Raw genomic sequence first — 19,219 nt, forward strand, 5'->3', positions numbered from 1 at the left:
GAGAACATAAGAAAACGAGGAGTCTGCAATAGGCTGGTTGGCCTGTGCATGGCAGCTCCTGCCGAGAATTACTACCACTCACTATCATCCATGAATCTATCCAGCCTCCCTTTGAAACTTTCCAGCATTCCAGCACTTACTACAAAGTTGCTAAGTTTGTTCCACTCGTCCACTACCCTATTTGTAAACTAGTTCCTTCCTATCTCCCTCCTAAACTTAAACTTATCCAACTTGAATCCGTTGTTCCGAGTCCTATCCTGCTCGGATATTATAAGAACTTTATCTATATCACCTTTATTGATTCCTTCCACCCACTTGAATACTTCTATCATATCTCCCCGCACTCTTCGTCTTTCTAGGGAATGCAAGTTTAGTTTTTTTTAACCTATCCTGATATGGAAGGTTTCTAAGTTCATGTGCTGCAATAACTTGCACAGTATGTGTATCATATCTCTGGTGAGGGTGCAAGTGCTAATGGACAGGCAGCAAGCAAATTCATGAAATACCCTCACGGGTATCATTGATTGTGGCAACTACCCTCATGGACTTGTGTTCAACATTGATAAGATGGGCCACTTTTGAAAGTGTATGCTTTCATGTAAGTTCATTTTCTGCAAAGAAAAGCATGCAGCAGGATTTAAGGTTGCCAATGATTGTCCAATGCTTCTGTTGGGGGTAACACTGCAAGTGATTTCAAGGTAAACCCAATGCTTGTCTACCACTCTGAGACACCCTAAGCAATGAAAGGGTTCTTAGGCCCCGTCCACACGATCGAACAGTGCCCGGCGGACTTTGCGTGTGTCATCGTACACACGGAGGTGCTGGTTGGCAGCAATCACACACTGCCGTTGGTAGCTAGCAGGTGGTCGGCAGTAGCTGCTGCGGTACGATCACCATGGTGTGTCGCAGGACAGCTAAATCGAAGACTATAGCGCTGTGTATAATAATTGCTACAGTGTGCAAAAAGAAGAAAAAACAGAAAAGGGAATGGTTATCTCAACGAAAAGTTAAGGGAAGTCATGCCACGATTTTACATGAACTGCAAGGTGAACATGAGAAAGACTTCACTAACTACATGAGAATGGACCCCAACACCTATAGACTTCTTGCAGCAAACGGTCAAACCACCAGATAGACGGCCTTATCTGGTGATTTCGTTCGACCACGGGCACTCCGTTGGTTTGCCCGTCGGCCAGTGCTCGATCGTGTGGACGGGGCTTTAATTAGTGTCTTCCTGTCTTTTGAGAGTCAAACAAGAATGCATGGGTTACAGCTGATATCTATCAATAGTAATTTGTGTTAGTTTCTGTCCTATGGTGAAGTGATAGTGTGAGGAATAAAACTTGGAGCCCAGAGCACTGTTGCTACTTGACAATGCCCCAGGTCACCCAGAAAGCCTCAACTCTATGCACTTCAGTGCTAGTGGAAATGGTCTTCCAGCCACCCAACTCTACCTCCATTCTGTAGCCAGTGGACCAGAGCATTATACAGTACAGTGAGTTCTGCTATAACGTGTGTTTCGATAACGCGAATTTGCTCTAACGCGATTTATGAATTAGGAACGATATTTGTATAACGCGAACGCTTGTTTGCTATAACGCGATTTTTGCTTACTATTTCTCCAATTTTGTGGTGTGGGGTATGCTATAACGAATCTAATTGGTTCTAGAACCTTGTTCGTTATAGCATTCGTTCGTTATAGGATTAATCCATTCCAGGCCCCCAAATACAACCACTTAATACTGAAAAATATATATAAAATTGTAAAAAAGTGCATAAATATGCATCTAAACCCCTGAAATAAAGAATATCATTAATATTTGTAATAAAAAAACAATAAATTAGAAAAAAAAAAAATTTAAATAATGTTTGTTGTAGGAGTTTCGTTCGTTATAGCATTCTCAATTTTATAGGTAAAACCGTTCGTTATAGGAATATTCGTAGTAGGATCCGTTCGTTATAGCATACCCCACTGTATTAACTGTGAATATAGTAAAGAAGAATATCAACAAGAAGCGTTCTGGTGATAGAATTCCCGGTGATGATCGTAAAAGAAAGGATATAACACTTGAAGAGAAGCTCGATTTTATCAACCTCAAAATCACCCTTCTCCCCCATCAAGTAAAGTGTTACATTTACTGTATGATTTCTTTATTAGATATGAATGTAACATTTATTTAGACTGTGCTATCCTTTGTGTTAGGCTAACTACTAAATTTTTTCGATTTCGAGTAATCTGCACATAACCCTATTTTCTCCATAAGACCTGTTATTTCTATTACGCGATTTTCTATAACACGATATTTTACAAGAACACAATTATCGCGTTATAGCAGAACTACCTGTAGTTAACTTCAAAATATTATTACCTGAGACGCATTGAAGCATCTGGTTGACTTCATGGACAGCCAGAATCAGTTATTCGTGGATTTTTTGGATGTCCTATAACATAATGTAGGCAATAAAAAACATCAGTGCTTCATGAAGGAAGTCCCCAGCAGTTGCATGAATAAGGGGTGTGGCCAGAGATATGTTGTGACGTTGATCAGTTGGCCAAATGCAAGATTATGCCAAGAAATCTCCATCAAGGAATTTAGCACCATCCATGTTATTATAGGCCATTGCCAAGATTGAGGGCCTCAAAATATTCTCAAACAATGATTCTAATTGGAAATTTTGAATCCCACTGCTTCCATGTAGGAGTAGAGATGACAGCAGATAGTGATAAGTATAGTGTATGTAAGCTGCGACATTAGCCACTCACTGGTAAGGAAAGTACACATTTTAGATTACTGTACTTTTTTGTTATAAGAAAATAAGGAGTCTGCAATAGGCTGGTTGGCCTGTGCATGGCAGCTCCTGTCGAGAGTTCTTACCATGCTCTATCATCCATGAATCTATCTAGCCTCCTTTTAAAACTTTCCAGTGTTCCAGCACTTACTACAAAATTGCTAAGCTTGTTCCACTTATCCACCACCCTATTTGTGAACCAGTTCCTTCCCATCTCCCTCCTAAACCTAAACTTATCCAACATAAATCCGTTGCACCTGCTCGGATATTATAAGAACTTTATCTATATTCCCTTTATTGATTCCTTTCACCCACTTAAATACTTCTATCATATCTCCCCGCACTCTTCGACTTTCTAGGGAATGCAAGTTTAGTTTCTTTAACCTATCTAGTTCTCTTTGTTATAAAATATTTGTGTAGTAGTATATATTTTCATATTTGCAATATCATTGTTAGTGCTATTACCAGTACCCAAATGAGGCACTTTTATGTAAGAAATAGAGCTGTTTGGAATGCATCACTATTAGAACTGTACAACATTGCTTCCCAAACTGCTCTGTTTCCATGGAATGTATACTTCATTATTACCATTACTGATGTTCAAACAGTAGTCTTTTATGCTTACAAACTTTTGGTGTAGTGGGAGTGTGGCGTGGCGTGTAGTGAGTGTGGTGTGGTGTGAAGTGTGTGCTGTGAAGTGAGTGTGGTGTGTAGTGACTGTGTGGTGTGTAGTGAGTGTGGTGTGAAGTGTGTGCTGTGTAGTGAGTGTAGTGTGTAGTGACTGTGCAGTGTGTGTTAGGTGTGTGGTGTGTACTGAGTGTGTGTGGTGTGTAATGAGTGTGTTAGGTGTGTGGTGTGTAATGAGTGAGTTAGGTGTGTGGTGTGTAATGAGTGTGTTAGGTGTGTGGTGTGTACTGAGTGTGTGTGGTGTGTACTGAGAGTGTATAGTGAGTGTGTGTAATGAGTCTGGGGTATTAACTGAGGGGTGGTGATGCCTCCAGGAGTGACGGCCCTCCTTAGGGGCAGCGGCATTCCCAGGGGCCCCTCTCATGAGCAGTGGCACCCCCAAGGGACCTCCCAGGGGCGATGGGGCCTCCAGAGGCTGTGGCACCCCCAGGAGCCCTTTCAGGGGCAGCGGCATCTCAAGGGCCCAACTTGATCAGCGACGTCCCTAGGGGCAGTGGAGACCCCAGGAGCAACGACGTCCTTAGGGGCCCTCCCAGAGACTATGGTGCCTCCAGGGGCCCTGCCAGGGACAGTGGTGCTCACATAGGCGGCGGACCCCCCTGGGGCCCTCTTAAGGACGGTAGTGCCCGCAGGAGCCTGCCCAGAGACGGTAACCCTGCTGGAGCCGTTGCCACTGAGAGCATCCTCGCCTCTGGGAGCGCCACCGCTTCTGACAGGGCCACTGAGGGTGCCGCCGCCCTTGGCAGGGCCCCTCTGGACGACACCGCCCCTGGGGGCGCCACTGTTCATAGTAGGGCCCCTGGGGACGCCGCTGTCCCTAAGGAGGGCCCCTGGGTTGTCCCCTGAGAGCACCACAGCCGCTTGGAGGTCTCCTGAGGGTGCCACTGCCCCTGGGGGTACTATCTCCCCTGGCAGGGTCCCTGGGGGCGTAGCCGCCTCTGGGTGGTCTCCTGTGAGCGCCGTCGCCCTTGGGAGGACCCTTAGGAGCGCCATCACTTCTGGCAGGTCATGTGGGGACGCCGCTGCCCCTGGGAAGTCCCCTGAGGGACCGTTGCCTGGGGGGGAGAGCTCTGCCTCTATGGAGAGCCCCAGTTGTGGGTGGGAGGCAGGCACTGCCCCTGTAAGATCCCCTGAGGGCGCCACCGCTCCTGGCAGGGCACCTGGGGGTGCCGCTGTCCTCAAGGAGAGCCCCTGGCAAGGCTCCTGGGAATGCTACCGCACCTGGAAGGGCCCCTCTGAGGGCCCCATGGGGCGCCACTGCTCCTGGGGACACCACCGCTCATGGAAGGGACCCTGGGGTCTCAGATGCCCTTTTGGGCGCCACTGGGAAGGACCCTGGGGTCTCAGACGTCCTTTTGGGCGCCACTGGGAAGGCCCCTGGGGGCGCCGTCGCCCCTGAAGGCGCCATCGGGAAGTCCCCTGGGGGCTCCACCGCCTTTGGGAGTAACACTGTGAATACCACCGCCCCTAGGAGGGCCCCTGAGGGCGCCACTGTCCCTGTAAAGGCCTCTTGGGGCACCACCGCCCCTGGGAGTGCACCCGAGAGGGCCCCTGGGGACGACACTACCCCTGGGTGGGCCCCTGTAAGCGCCCCCACTTCTAGGAAACCCCTGCGGTGCTGCCCCTTAGGAGAGCCCCTGGGGGCGCTGTAGCCACTAAGGAGGGCGCCGTCGCTCCTGGGAGGACCCCAGGTTTTGCCGCCGACTCTGGGAAGGCTTAATAGGGTGTCACTACCCAGGGGCTCTCTTTAGGGGCAGCGGCGCCCCCTAGGGCCCTTCCAAGGGTGGTGGTGCTCCAAAGGGCCCTCCCATGGACAGCGACGCCCCCAGTGACATCGGTGCACCCATGGGTCCTGCCAGGGACTGTGGTGGTCTCGTTGGCGGTGGCACCCCCAGGAGCTATGCCAGCGACAGCAAAGCTTCCAGGGACCCTATGGCATGCTTGTCTGTCGTGTCATATATATTACATATTTCAAGCAGTCCCTTGCTTAACTTTGATTGGTGGACTATTCTTTGAACCCACCAAATTGCAGCCAATAGGAGCAGAGAGCAGTCAGTCAGGACAACACCTCAACTTATATTATCCTGTTGGATATTATTCTCCATTACCTTCTACAGAATGCGATGATACTGGAAATGTGATGGGCGGTGGTGTATTTATTTAAAGTTGCTTCTCCCAGAGCTCTAAATAGTGCAAAAGCTACTGTAACCAGGGGCCTTCCCAAAGACGGGAGTGCTTGCAGGGACCCTCCTAGGTGCTGTGGCACCGTGAGGGCTCTTCCAGTGACAGCGGCGTCCCAGGAGTCCTCTGAGGGACATCGACGCCTCCAGGTGCCCTTCAAGGGGTGGTGGCACCATCAGGAACACTAACAGGGCAAGCGGTGGCCCAGGGGCCCTCCAGGCACGTCAGCACCCCAGGGGTCCTGCAAGGGGCATTGGCGTCCCCTGGGGCCTTGCCAGAGATGGTGGGGCCCTCAGAGGCCTTGCCAGGGGCTCTGGCGCCACCAGGGGCTCTCCCATGGACAGCGGTGCTCCAAGGGTTCCTTCTAGGGACAGCAGCGCCCTCAGGGGCCCTATCACAAACACTGGCACTCGCAGGCACCTTGCCAGGGGCAGTGGCGCTCCCAGGGATTCTCCCAGCGACAGCGATGCTCCCAGGGACAGCGGCGCCCCCAGGGGCCCTTGAGACACAGCGGTCCTCTCAGGGACGGAAGCGCCTCCACGAGCCCTGCCAGAGGCGTTGGCGAATGCAAGTGCCCTGCCAGGGGCGCTGGCACACCTAAGGGCCCTGCTAGGGGCACTGGCGCCCCCAGGGGCTCTCTGAGGGTCATCGGCACTCACAGGACCCCTCCCAGAGACAGCAATGCTCCCAGGAACCCTGCCAGGGACGGCGGCGCTTCCCGGGGCTCTCCCTGGGACAGCAGCGCTCCCAGAGACCCTCTCAGGAGCAGTGGAGTCCACTGGGGCCATGTCACGGACAGCGGAGCTCCCAGGGGAAGCGCCGACCCCAGGGATCGTACCAAGGGTCCCCAGGAGCCCTATGACAAGCTTGTCCATAGTGTCATATAAATAATACATACTTCCAGCAGTCCCTTACTTAACTGTGATTGGTGGACTATTCTGCAACCCACCAAATTGCAGCCAATAGGAGCAGCGAGCAGTCAGTCAGCACAACACCCCAACTTATGTTTTCCTGTTGATATTATTCTCCATTACCTTCTTCAGAATGCAAAGATACTGGAAATGTGATGGGCGGCGGTGTATTTATTTAAAATTGCTTCTCCCAGAGCTCTAAATAGTGCAAAACCTAATGCAACCAGGGGCCCTCCGAGGGACTGGAGTGCTTGCAGGGACCCTTCCAAGGACGGGAGCGCTTGCAGGGGCCCTCCCATGGGATGTGGTACCCCTGGGGACTCTTCCAGTGACAGTGGCATTCCAGGAGTCCTCTGAGGGACATAGGCGCCTACAGGGGCCCTTCAAGGGGCCTTGGCGCCCCCAGGGACTTTGCCAGATGTGGTGACACCACCAGGGACACTCACTGGGCCAGCAGTGGCCCAGGGGCCCTCCCAGGCACGTGAGCGCCTTTAGGGGTCCTGGAAGGGGTGTTGGCGTCCCCTGGGGCCTTGCCAGAGACGGTGGTGCCCTCAGGGACACTCACAGGGCCATCGGTGGCTCAGGGGCCCTCTCAGGCACGTCAGCACCACCAGGGGTTCTGCAAGGGGCGTTGGCGTCCCCTGGGGCCTTGCCAGAGACGGTGGGGCCCTCAGAGGCCTTATCAGGGGCGCTGGCGCCACAAGGGTATCTCCCTGGGACAGCAGTGCTCCCAGGGGGCCTTATAGGATCGGCAGTGCCCTCCGGGAGCCTCCCAGGCACCTTGCCAGGGACCCTACCCAGGGACGGGAACGCTTCCAGGGGATGTGCCAGGGGTGGTAGCATATCCTAAAGGATCTACTAGGGATATTGGCGCTCTCAAAGCCCCCCCCCCCCAAAACGACCCTTCTGGCGCTGCCGTCCCTGGGAGGGTCCCTGGGGCGCTGCTGTCACTGGGAGAGTCAATGGGGGCACCGCCATCTCTGGGAGGACCCCTGGGAGCGTCCTGGCCAGCGCTACTGTCCTTGGCAGGGCCCCTGCAGGCGCTGCTGTTCCTGGGAGAGTGCTAATGTCTCTGGAAGAGCCTCTAGGGGTGCCACCGCCCATGGCACAGGCCCTGGGAGAGCTCCTGTCCCTAGGAGGATCCCTGCAAGCGGTCCCGTCCCTAGGAGGGCCAAGGGTTGCAGTAGTTTTTGTGCTACTTAGAGCTCTGGGAGAAGCAGCGTTAAAATACACCACCGCCCATCACATTTCCAGTATCATCGCATTCTGAAGAAGGGAATGGAGAATAATATCAACAGAAAAACATAAGTTGAGGTGTTGTGCTGACTGACTGCTCTCTGCTCCTATTAGCTGTAATTTGGTGGGTTAACTGTGATTGGTGGACTATTTTTTAACCCACCAAATTGCAGCCAATAGGAGCAGAGAGCAGTCAGTCAGCACAACACCCCAACTTATGTTTTCCTGTTGATATTATTCTCCATTTCCTTCTTCAGAATGGAAAGATACTGGAAATGTGATGGGAGGCTGTGTATTTATTTAAAATTGCTTCTCCCAGAGCTCTAAATAGTGCAAAAGCTACTGCAACCAGGGCCCCTCCCAGGGACTGGAGTGCTTGCAGGGACCCTCCCTGCTCCTATTGGCTGTAATTTGGTGGGTTAAGAGAATAGTCCACCAATCACAGTTAAGTAAGGGACTGCTGGAAGTATGTAATATATATGATACGACGGACAAGCATGCCATATGGCCCCTGCAGACCCTTGGTACGGTCGTTGGGGTCGGCGCTTTCTGTGGAAGCTCTGATGTCTATGACATAGCCTCTGGGGACACCACCGCTCCTGAGAGGGCCCCTGGGAGCACCGTTGTCCCTGGGAGAGCCCCTGTGGACGCCTCCGAATCTGGCAGGGCCCCCGGTAAACCACTGTCCCTGGCAGGGCCCCAGAGAGCGCCGATGTCTTTGAGAGAGCCCCTGGGGGTGCCTCCGACCCTGGCAGGGCCCCTGTGAGCGCCGATGTCCTTGAGAGAGCCCCTGGGGGCGCTAACTTCTCGGGCAAGGCCCATGGAGGCACTGCCGTCCCTGCAAGGGTCCCTGGGGGTGAGTCTGCACCAGGAAGATCCCCTGAGGACGCCAACGCCCCTTGCAAAGCCGCTGTGGGCGCCACCGCTTCTGGCAAGGCCCCTGAGGGCGCCACCACCCTTTCCATGGCCCCTGGGGGCGCCGACGTCACTGGGATTGCCTCTTGGGCGCCAATTTCCCTGGGAGTGTCCCTGGGGGCGCCGCCGTCCCTTGGAGAGCCTCTGAGAGCACTCCCATCCCTAGGATGGCCCAGGGATGCAGTAGTTTCTGTGCTATTTAGAGCTCTGGGAGACGCAGCGTTAAATAAATACACCGCCGCCCATCACATTTTCCAGTATCTTTGCATTCTGAAGAAGGTAATGGAGAAAAATATCAACAGGATAACATAAGTTGAGGTGTTGTGCTGATTGACTGCCCGCTCTGCTCCTATTGGCTGTAATTTGGTGGGTTAACTGTGATTGGTGGACTATTTTTTAACCCACCAAATTACAGCCAATAGGAGCAGAGAGCAGTCAGTCAGCACAACACCCCAACTTAGGTTTTCCTGTTGATATTTTTCTCCATTACCTTCTTCAGAATGCAAAGATACTGGAAAATGTGATGGGCGGCTGTGTATTTATTTAAAATTGCTTCTTCCAGAGCTCTAAATAGTGCAAAAGCTACTGCAACCAGGGGCCCTCCCAGGGACTGGAGTGCTTGCAGGAACCCTCCCAAGGACGGGAGGGCTTGCAGGGGCCCTCCCAGGGACTGTGGCACCCCTGGGGACTCTTCCAGTGACAGTGGCGTACCAGGAGTCCTTTGAGGGACATCGGCGCCTCCAGGGGCCCTTCAAGGGGCCTTGGCGCCCCCAGGGACTTTGCCATATGTGGTAACACCACCAGGGACACTCACTGGGCCAGCAGTGGCCTAGGGGCCCTCCCAGGCACTTGAGCGCCTTTAGGGGTCCTGGAAGGGGCGTTGGCGTCCTTTGGGGACTTGCCAGGGGCGGTGGCACAATCAGGGACACTCACAGGGCCATCGGTGGCCCAGGGGCCCTCCCAGGCACGTCAGCACCCCCAGGGGTTCTGGAAGGGGCGTTGGCGTCCCTTGGAGCTTTGCCAGAGACGGTGGGGCCCTCAGAGGCCTTACAAGGGGCGCTGGCGCCACCAAGGGATCTCCCTGGGAGAGCAGTGCTCCCAGGGGGCCTTCTAGGGAAGGCAGCGCCCTCAGGGACCCTCCCAGGCACCTTGCCAGGGACCCTACCCACGGATGGGAACGCTTCCAGGGGCTGTGCCAGGGGTGGTAGCATATCCTAAAGGCTCTTCTAGTGATATTGGCGCTCTCAAGGGCCCTCCCAAAACGGCCCTTCTGGCGCCGCCGTCCCTGGGAGGGCCCCTGGGGCGCTGCTGTCACTGGGAGAGTCAATGGGGGCGCCGCCATCTCTGGGAGGACCCCTGGGAGCGTCCTGGCCAGCGCTACTGCCCTTGGCAAGGCCCCTGCAGGCGAGGCTGTTCCTGGGAGAGTGCCAATGTCACTGGAAGAGCCTCCAGGGGTGCCAACACCCATGGCACAGGCCCTGGGAGAGCTCCCGTCCCTGGGAGGATCCCTGCAAGCGCTCCCGTCTCTGGGAGGGCCCAGGGTTGCAGTTTTTTACTTAGATCATCACATTTTATCATATTCTGATGGAGATAGGTTGTGCTGAATGACTGCTCTCTGCTCCTAATGGCTGTAATATGGTGGGTTAACTGTGATTGGTGGACTATTTTTTAACCCACCAAATTACAGCCAATAGGAGCAGAGAGCAGTCATTCAGCACAACACCCCAACTTATGTTTTCCTGTTGATATTATTCTCTATTACCTTCTTCAGAATGTAAAGATACTGGAAATGTGATGGGCGGCAGTGTATTTATTTAAAATTGCTTCTCCCAGAGCTCTAAATAGATGCAAAAGCTACTGCAACCAGGGGCCCTCCCAGGGACTGAAGTGCTTGCAGGGACCCTCCCAAGGACGGGAGCGCTTGCAGGGGCCCTCCCAGGGGCTGTGGCACCCCTGGGGACTCTTCCAGTGACAGTGGCATCCCAGGAGTCCTCTGAGGGACATAGGCGCCTACAGGGGCCCTTCAAGGGGCGGTGGCGCTCCCAGGGGCTTTGCCAGAAGCGGTGGCGCCACCAGGGACACTCATAGGGCCAGCGGTGGCCCAGGGGCCCTCCCAGGCACGTCAGCATCTTTAGGGGTCCTGGAAGGGGCGTTGGCGCCCCTGGAGCCTTGCCAGAGACGGAGGGGCCCTCAGAGGCCTTACAAGGGGCGCTGGCGCCTCCAGGGGCTCTCCCTGGGACAGCAGTGCTCCCAGGTGGCCTTCTAGGGACGGCAGCGCCCTCAGGGACCCTCCTAGGAACCTTGCCAGGGACTGTACCCAGGGACGGGAACGCTTCCAGGGGCTGTGCCAGGGGTGGTAGCTTATCCTAAAGGCTCTACTAGTGATATTGGCACTCTCAAGGGCCCTCCCAAAACGGCCCTTCTGGTGCTGCCGTCCCTGGGAGGGCTCCCGGTGCGCTGCTGTCACTGGGAGAGTCAATGAGGGCACCGCCATCTCTGGGAGGCGCCTGGGAGCGTCCTGGCCAGCGCTACTGTCCTTGGCAGGGCCCCTGCAGGCGCTGCTGTTCCTGGGAGAGTGCTAATGTCTCTGGAAGAGCCTCTAGGGGTGCCACCGCCCATGGCACAGGCCCTGGGAGAGCTCCCGTCCCTAGGAGGATCCCTGCAAGCGCTCCCGTCCCTTGGAGGGCCAAGGGTTGCAGTAGTTTTTGTGCTACTTAGAGCTCTGGGAGAAGCAGCGTTAAAATACACCACCGACCATCACATTTCCAGTATCATCGCATTCTGAAGAAGGGAATGGAGAATAATATCAACAGAAAAACATAAGTTGAGGTGTTGTGCTGACTGACTGCTCTCTGCTCCTATTAGCTGTAATTTGGTGAGTTAACTGTGATTGGTGGACTATTTTTTAACCCACCAAATTGCAGCCAATAGGAGCAGAGAGCAGTCAGTCAGCACAACACCCCAACTTATGTTTTCCTGTTGATATTATTCTCCATTTCCTTCTTCAGAATGGAAAGATACTGGAAATGTGATGGGAGGCTGTGTATTTATTTAAAATTGCTTCTCCCAGAGCTCTAAATAGTGCAAAAGCTACTGCAACCAGGGCCCCTCCCAGGGACTGGAGTGCTTGCAGGGACCCTCCCTGCTCCTATTGGCTGTAATTTGGTGGGTTAAGAGAATAGTCCACCAATCACAGTTAAGTAAGGGACTGCTGGAAGTATGTAATATATATGATACGACGGACAAGCATGCCATATGGCCCCTGCAGACCCTTGGTACGGTCGTTGGGGTCGGCGCTTTCTGTGGAAGCTCTGATGTCTATGACATAGCCTCTGGGGACACCACCGCTCCTGAGAGGGCCCCTGGGAGCACTGTTGTCCCTGGGAGAGCCCCTGTGGACGCCTCCGAATCTGGCAGGGCCCCCGGTAAACCACTGTCCCTGGCAGGGCCCCAGAGAGCGCCGATGTCTTTGAGAGAGCCCCTGGGTGTGCCTCCGACCCTGGCAGGGCCCCTGTGAGCGCCGATGTCCTTGAGAGAGCCCCTGGGGGCGCTAACTTCTCGGGCAAGGCCCATGGAGGCACTGTCGTCCCTGCAAGGGTCCCTGGGGGTGAGTCTGCACCAGGAAGATCCCCTGAGTACGCCAGCGCCCCTGGCAAAGCCGCTGTGGGCGCCACCGCTTCTGGCAAGGCCCCTGAGGGCGCAACCACCCTTTCCATGGCCCCTGGGGGCGCCGACGTCATTGGGAGGGCCTCTTGGGCGCCAATTTCCTTGGGAGTGTCCCTGGGGGCGCCGCCGTCCCTTGGAGAGCCTCTGAGAGCACTCCCATTCCTAGGATGGCCCAGGGATGCAGTAGTTTTTGTGCTATTTAGAGCTCTGGGAGACGCAGCGTTAAATAAATACACCGCCGCCCATCACATTTTCCAGTATCTTTGCATTCTCAACAGGATAACATAAGTTGAGGTGTTGTGCTCATTGACTGCCCGCTCTGCTCCTATTGGCTGTAATTTGGTGGGTTAACTGTGATTGGTGGACTAGTTTTTAACCTACCAAATTACAGCCAATAGGAGCAGAGAGCAGTCAGTCAGCACAACACCCCAACTCCTGATATTCAGGCTCTGGAAGCCTGAAATGTGATGGGCAGCAATATTAAAATTGCTTCTCCAAGAGCTCTAAATAGTGCAAAAGCTACTGCAACCAGGGGCCCTCCCAGGGAATGGAGTGCTTGCAGGAACCCTCCCAAGGACGGGAGGGCTTGCAGGGGCCCTCCCAGGGACTGTGGCACCCTTGGGGACTCTTCCAGTGACAGTGGCGTACCAGGAGTCCTTTGAGGGACATTGGCGCCTCCAGGGGCCCTTCAAGGACCCTTGGCGCCCCCAGGGACTTTGCCAGATGTGGTGACACCACCAGGGACACTCACTGGGCCAGCAGTGGCCCAGGGGCCCTCCCAGGCACGTGAGCGCCTTTAGGGGTCCTGGAAGGGGCGTTGGCGTTTTTTGGGGACTTGGCAGGGGCGGTGGCACAATCAGGGACACTCACAGGGCCATCGGTGGCCCAGGGGCCCTCCCAGGCACGTCAGCACCCCCAGGGGTTCTGGAAGGGGCGTTGGCGTCCCCTGGAGCTTTGCCAGAGACGGTGGGGCCCTCAGAGGCCTTACGAGGGGCGCTGGCGCCACCAAGGGATCTCCCTGGGAGAGCAGTGCTCCCAGCTGGCCTTCTAGGGGAGGCAGCGCCCTCAGGGACCCTCCCAGGCACCTTGCCAGGGACCCTACCCAGGGACGGGAGCGCTTCCAGGGGCTGTGCCAGGGGTGGTAGCATATCCTAAAGGCTCCACTAGTGATATTGGCGCTCTCAAGGGCCCTCCCAAAACGGCCCTTCTGGCGCCGCCGTCCCTGGGAGGGCCCCTGGGGCGCTGCTGTCACTGAGAGAGTCAATGGGGGCGCCGCCATCTCTGGGAAGACCCCTGGGAGCGTCCTGGCCAGCGCTACTGCCCTTGGCAAGGCCCCTGCAGGCGATGCTGTTCCTGGGAGAGTGCCAATGTCCCTGGAAGAGCCTCCATGGGTGCCACCACCCATGGCACAGGCCCTGGGAGAGCTATCGTCCCTGGGAGGATCCCTGCAAGCGCTCCCGTCTCTCGGAGGGCCCAGGCTTGCAGTAGTTTTTGTGCTACTTAGAGATCTGGGAGAAGAAGCGTTAAATAAATACACCGCCGCCCATCACATTTCCAGTATCTTTGCATTCTGAAGAACGTAATGGAGAATAATATCAACAGGAAAACATAAGTTGAGGTGTTGTGCTGAATGACTGCTCTCTGCTCCTATTGGCTGTAATTTGGTGGGTTAACTGTGATTGGTGGGTTATTTTTTAACCTACCAAATTACAGCCAATAGGAGCAGAGAGCAGTCAGTCAGCACAACACCCCAACTTATGTTTTCCTGTTGATATTATTCTCCATTACCTTCTTCAGAATGCAAAGATACTGGAAATGTGATGGGCGGTAGTGTATTTATTTAAAATTGCTTCTCCCAGAGCTCTAAATAGTGCAAAAGCTAGAGCTCTAAATAGTGCAAAAGCTACTGCAACCAGGGGCGCTCCCAGGGACTGAAGTGCTTGCAGGGACCCTCCCAAGGACGGGAGCGCTTCCAGGGGCCGTCACAGGGGCTGTGGCACCCCTGGGGACTCTTCCAGTGACAGTGGCGTCCCAGGATTCCTCTGAGGGACATCGGTGCCTCCAGGGGCCCTTTAAGGGACGATGGCGCTCCCAGGGGCCTTGCCAGAGGCGGTGGTACCACTAGGGACACTCACAGGGTCAGCAATGGCCCAGGGGCCCTCCCAGGCACGTCAGCGTTCTTAGGAGTCCTGGAAGGGGCGTTGGCGTCTCCTGGGGCCTTGCCAGAGGCGGTGGCGCCATCAGGGACATTCAAAGGGCCATCGGTGGCTCAGGGGCCCTCCCAGGCTCGTCAGCAGCCCCACGGGTTTTGCAAGGGGCGTTGGCATCCCTTGGGGCCTTGCCAGAGACGGTGGGGCCCTCAGAGGCCTTACCAGGTGCGCTGGCGCCACCAGGGGCTCTCCCTGGGACAGCAGTGCTCCCAGGGGGCCTTTTAGGGACGGCAGCGCCGTGAGGGACCCTCCCAGGCACCTTGTCAGCGACCATACCCTGGGACGGGAATGCTTCCAGGGCCTGTGCCAGGTGGTGTTAGAATATCCTAAAGGCTCTACTAGGGATATTGGCGCTCTCAAGGGCCCACCCAAAACGGCCCTTCCGGCGCCGCCGTCCCTGGGAGGGCTCCTGAGGCGCTGCTGTCACTGGGAGAGTCAATGGGGGCACCGCCATCTCTGGGAGGACCCCTGGGAGCGTCCTGGCCAGCGCTACTGCACTTGGCAGGGCCCCTGCAGGCGCTGCTGTTCCTGGGAGAGCGGCAATGTCCCTGGAAAAGCCTCTAGGGGTGCCACCGCCCATGGCACAGGCCTTGGGAGAGCTCCCGTCCCTGGGAGGATCCCTGCAAGCGCTCCCGTCCCCGGGACGGCACAGGGTTGCAGTAGTTTTTGTGCTACTTAGAGCTCTGGGAGAAGTAGTGTTAATACTGCTGCTTTTATCACATTTTGAAGGTACAAAATGTTGAGGTACGCTGAATAACTGCTCTCTGCTCCTATTGGCTGTAATTTGGTGGGTTAAAAGTGATTGGTGGACTATTTTTTAACCCACCAAATTACAGCCAATAGGAGCAGAGAGTAGTCAGTCAGCACAACACCCCAACTTATGTTTTCCTGTTGATATTATTCTCCATTTCCTTCTTCAGAGTGCAAAGATACTGGAAATGTGATGGGCGGCGGTGAATTTATTTAAAATTGCTTCTCTCAGAGCTCTAAATAGTGCAAAAGCTACTGCAACCAGGGCCCCTCCCAGGGACTGGAGTGATTGCAGGGACCCTCCCTGCTCCTATTTGCTGTAATTTGGCGGGTTAAGAGAATAGTCCACCAATCACAGTTAAGTAAGGGACTGCTGGAAGTATGTAATATATATGATACGACGGACAAGCATGCCATAGGGCCCCTGCAGACCCTTGATACGGTCCCTGGGGTCGGCGCTTTCCGTGGAAGCTCTGATGTCTATGACATAGCCTCTGGGAACACCACCGCTCCTGAGAGGGCCCCTGGGAGCACCGTTGTCCCTGGGAGAGCCCCTGTGGGAGCCTCCGACCCTGGCAGTGCCCCAGTGAGCGCCGATGTCCTTGAGAGAGCCCCTGGGGGATCTAACTTCTCGGGCAAGGCCCATGGAGGCACTGCCGTCCCTGCAAGGGTCTTTGGGAGTGAGTCTGCCCCAGGAAGATCCCCTGAGGACGCCAGCGCCCCTGGCAAAGCCCCTGAGGGCGCCACCACCCTTTGCAAGGCCCCTGGGGGCGGCGACGTCATTGGGAGGGCCTGTGGGCGCCGATTTCCCTGGGAGAGTCCCTGGGGGCGCCGCAGTCCCTTGGAAAGCCTCTGAGAGCACTCCCATCCCTAGGAGGGCCCAGGGTTGCAGTAGTTTTTGTGATATTTAGAGCTCTGGTAGAAGCAGCGTTAAATAAATACACCGTCGCTCATCACATTTCCAGTATCTTTGCATTCTGAAGAAGGTAATGGAGAATAATATCAACAGGAAAACATAAGTTGAGGTGTTGTGCTGAATGACTGCTCTCTGCTCCTATTGGCTCCAATTTGGTGGGTTAACTGTGATTGGTGGACTATTTTTTAACCCACCAAATTACAGCCAATAGGAGCAGAGAGCAGTCACTCAGCATAACACCCCAACTTATGTTTTCCTGTTGATATTATTCTCCATTACCTTCTTCAGAATGCAAAGATACTGGAAATGTGATGAGCGGCGGTGTATTTATTTAAAATTGCTTCTCCCAGAGCTCTAAATAGTGGAAAAGCTACTGCAACCAGGGGCCCTCCCAGGGACTGAAGTGCTTGGAGGGACCTTCCCTGCTCTATTGGCTGTAATTTGGTGGGTTAAGAGAATAGTCCACCAATCACAGTTAAGTAAGGGACTGCTGGAAGTATGTAATATATATGATACGACGGACAAGCATGCCATATGGCCCCTGCAGACCCTTGGTACGGTCGCTGGGGTCGGCGCTTTCCGTGGAAGCTCTGATGTCTATGACCTAGCCTCTGGGGACACCACCGCTCCTGAGAGGGCCCCTGGGAGCACCGTTGTCCCTGGGAGAGCCCCTGTGGACGCCTCCGAACCTGGCAGGGCCCCCGGTAAACCACTGTCCCTGGCAGGGCCCCAGAGAGCGCCGATGTCTTTGAGAGAGCCCCTGGGGGTGCCTCCGACCCTGGCAGGGCCCCTGTGAGCGCCGATGTTCTTGAGAGAGCCCCTGGGGGCGCTAACTTCTCGGGCAAGGCCCATGGAGGCACTGCCGTCCCTGCAAGGGTCCCTGGGGGTGAGTCTGCACCAGGAAGATCCCCTGAGGACGCCAGCGCCCCTGGCAAAGCCGCTGTGGGCGCCACCGCTTCTGGCAAGGCCCCTGAGGGCGCAACCACCCTTTCCATGGCCCCTGGGGGCGCCGACGTCATTGGGAGGGCCTCTTGGGCGCCAATTTCCCTGGGAGTGTCCCTGGGGGCGCCGCCGTCCCTTGGAGAGCCTCTGAGAGCACTCCCATCCCTAGGATGGCTCAGGGATGCAGTAGTTTTTGTGCTATTTAGAGCTCTGGGAGACGCAGCGTTAAATAAATACACCGCCGCCCATCACATTTTCCAGTATCTTTGCATTCTGAAGAAGGTAATGGAGAAAAATATCAACAGGATAACATAAGTTGAGGTGTTGTGCTCATTGACTGCCCGCTCTGCTCCTATTGGCTGTAATTTCGTGGGTTAACTGTGATTGGTGGACTATTTTTTAACCTACCAAATTACAGCCAATAGGAGCAGAGAGCAGTCAGTCAGCACAACACCCCAACTTATGTTTTCCTGTTGATATTTTTCTCCATTACCTTCTTCAGAATGCAAAGATACTGGAAAATGTGATGGGCGGCGGTGTATTTATTTAAAATTGCTTCTCCCAGAGCTCTAAATAGTGCAAAAGCTACTGCAACCAGGGGCCCTCCCAGGGAATGGAGTGCTTGCAGGAACCCTCCCAAGGACGGGAGGGCTTGCAGGGGCCCTCCCAGGGACTGTGGCACCCTTGGGGACTCTTCCAGTGACAGTGGCGTACCAGGAGTCCTTTGAGGGACATCGGCGCCTCCAGGGGCCCTTCAAGGGGCCTTGGCGCCCCCAGGGACTTTGCCAGATGTGGTGACACCACCAGGGACACTCACTGGGCCAGCAGTGGCCCAGGGGCCCTCCCAGGCACGTGAGCGCCTTTAGGGGTCCTGGAAGGGGCGTTGGCGTTCTTTGGGGACTTGGCAGGGGCGGTGGCATAATCAGGGACTCTCACAGGGCCATCGGTGGCCCAGGGGCCCTCCCAGGCACGTCAGCACCCCCAGGGGTTCTGGAAGGGGCGTTGGCGTCCCCTGGAGCTTTGCCAGAGACGGTGGGGCCCTCAGAGGCCTTACGAGGGGCGCTGGCGCCACCAAGGGATCTCCCTGGGAGAGCAGTGCTCCCAGCTGGCCTTCTAGGGGAGGCAGCGCCCTCAGGGACCCTCCCAGGCACCTTGCCAGGGACCCTACCCAGGGACGGGAGCGCTTCCAGGGGCTGTGCCAGGGGTGGTAGCATATCCTAAAGGCTCCACTAGTGATATTGGCGCTCTCAAGGGCCCTCCCAAAACGGCCCTTCTGGCGCCGCCGTCCCTGGGAGGGCCCCTGGGGCGCTGCTGTCACTGAGAGAGTCAATGGGGGCGCCGCCATCTCTGGGAAGACCCCTGGGAGCGTCCTGGCCAGCGCTACTGCCCTTGGCAAGGCCCCTGCAGGCGATGCTGTTCTTGGGAGAGTGCCAATGTCCCTGGAAGAGCCTCCATGGGTGCCACCACCCATGGCACAGGCCCTGGGAGAGCTATCGTCCCTGGGAGGATTCCTGCAAGCGCTCCCGTCTCTCGGAGGGCCCAGGCTTGCAGTAGTTTTTGTGCTACTTAGAGATCTGGGAGAAGAAGCGTTAAATAAATACACCGCCGCCCATCACATTTCCAGTATCTTTGCATTCTGAAGAAGGTAATGGAGAATAATATCAACAGGAAAACATAAGTTGAGGTGTTGAGCTGAATGACTGCTCTCTGCTCCTCCTATTGGCTGTAATTTGGTGGGTTAACTGTGATTGGTGGGTTATTTTTTAACCTACCAAATTACAGCCAATAGGAGCAGAGAGCAGTCAGTCAGCACAACACCCCAACTTATGTTTTCCTGTTGATATTATTCTCCATTACCTTCTTCAGAATGCAAAGATACTGGAAATGTGATGGGCGGTAGTGTATTTATTTAAAATTGCTTCTCCCAGAGCTCTAAATAGTGCAAAAGCTAGAGCTCTAAATAGTGCAAAAGCTACTGCAACCAGGGGCGCTCCCAGGGACTGAAGTGCTTGCAG

General features: G+C 55.1%; 2 protein-coding genes across 2 annotated transcripts; both read right to left on the reverse strand.

Moving 5' to 3' along the window:
* Window positions 1-4,756: 4,756 nt before the first annotated feature.
* Window positions 4,757-6,533, reverse strand: LOC121853121 (collagen alpha-1(II) chain-like). Its single transcript, XM_042347063.1, has 2 exons — window positions 5,890-6,533; window positions 4,757-5,183 (listed from the first exon to the last, which is right to left on the reverse strand). The coding sequence occupies exons 1-2, from the start codon at window positions 6,531-6,533 to the stop codon at window positions 4,757-4,759; spliced, it is 1,071 nt and encodes a 356-aa protein (XP_042202997.1).
* Window positions 6,534-14,912: 8,379 nt separating this feature from the next.
* Window positions 14,913-18,124, reverse strand: LOC121853122 (basic proline-rich protein-like). Its single transcript, XM_042347064.1, has 4 exons — window positions 17,919-18,124; window positions 16,952-17,369; window positions 15,918-16,216; window positions 14,913-15,279 (listed from the first exon to the last, which is right to left on the reverse strand). The coding sequence occupies exons 1-4, from the start codon at window positions 18,122-18,124 to the stop codon at window positions 14,913-14,915; spliced, it is 1,290 nt and encodes a 429-aa protein (XP_042202998.1).
* Window positions 18,125-19,219: the final 1,095 nt, after the last annotated feature.

This window comes from Homarus americanus, unplaced genomic scaffold (genome assembly GCF_018991925.1).
Source record: "Homarus americanus isolate GMGI-L3 unplaced genomic scaffold, GMGI_Hamer_2.0 scaffold32871, whole genome shotgun sequence".
NCBI classification, from domain to species: domain Eukaryota; kingdom Metazoa; phylum Arthropoda; class Malacostraca; order Decapoda; family Nephropidae; genus Homarus; species Homarus americanus.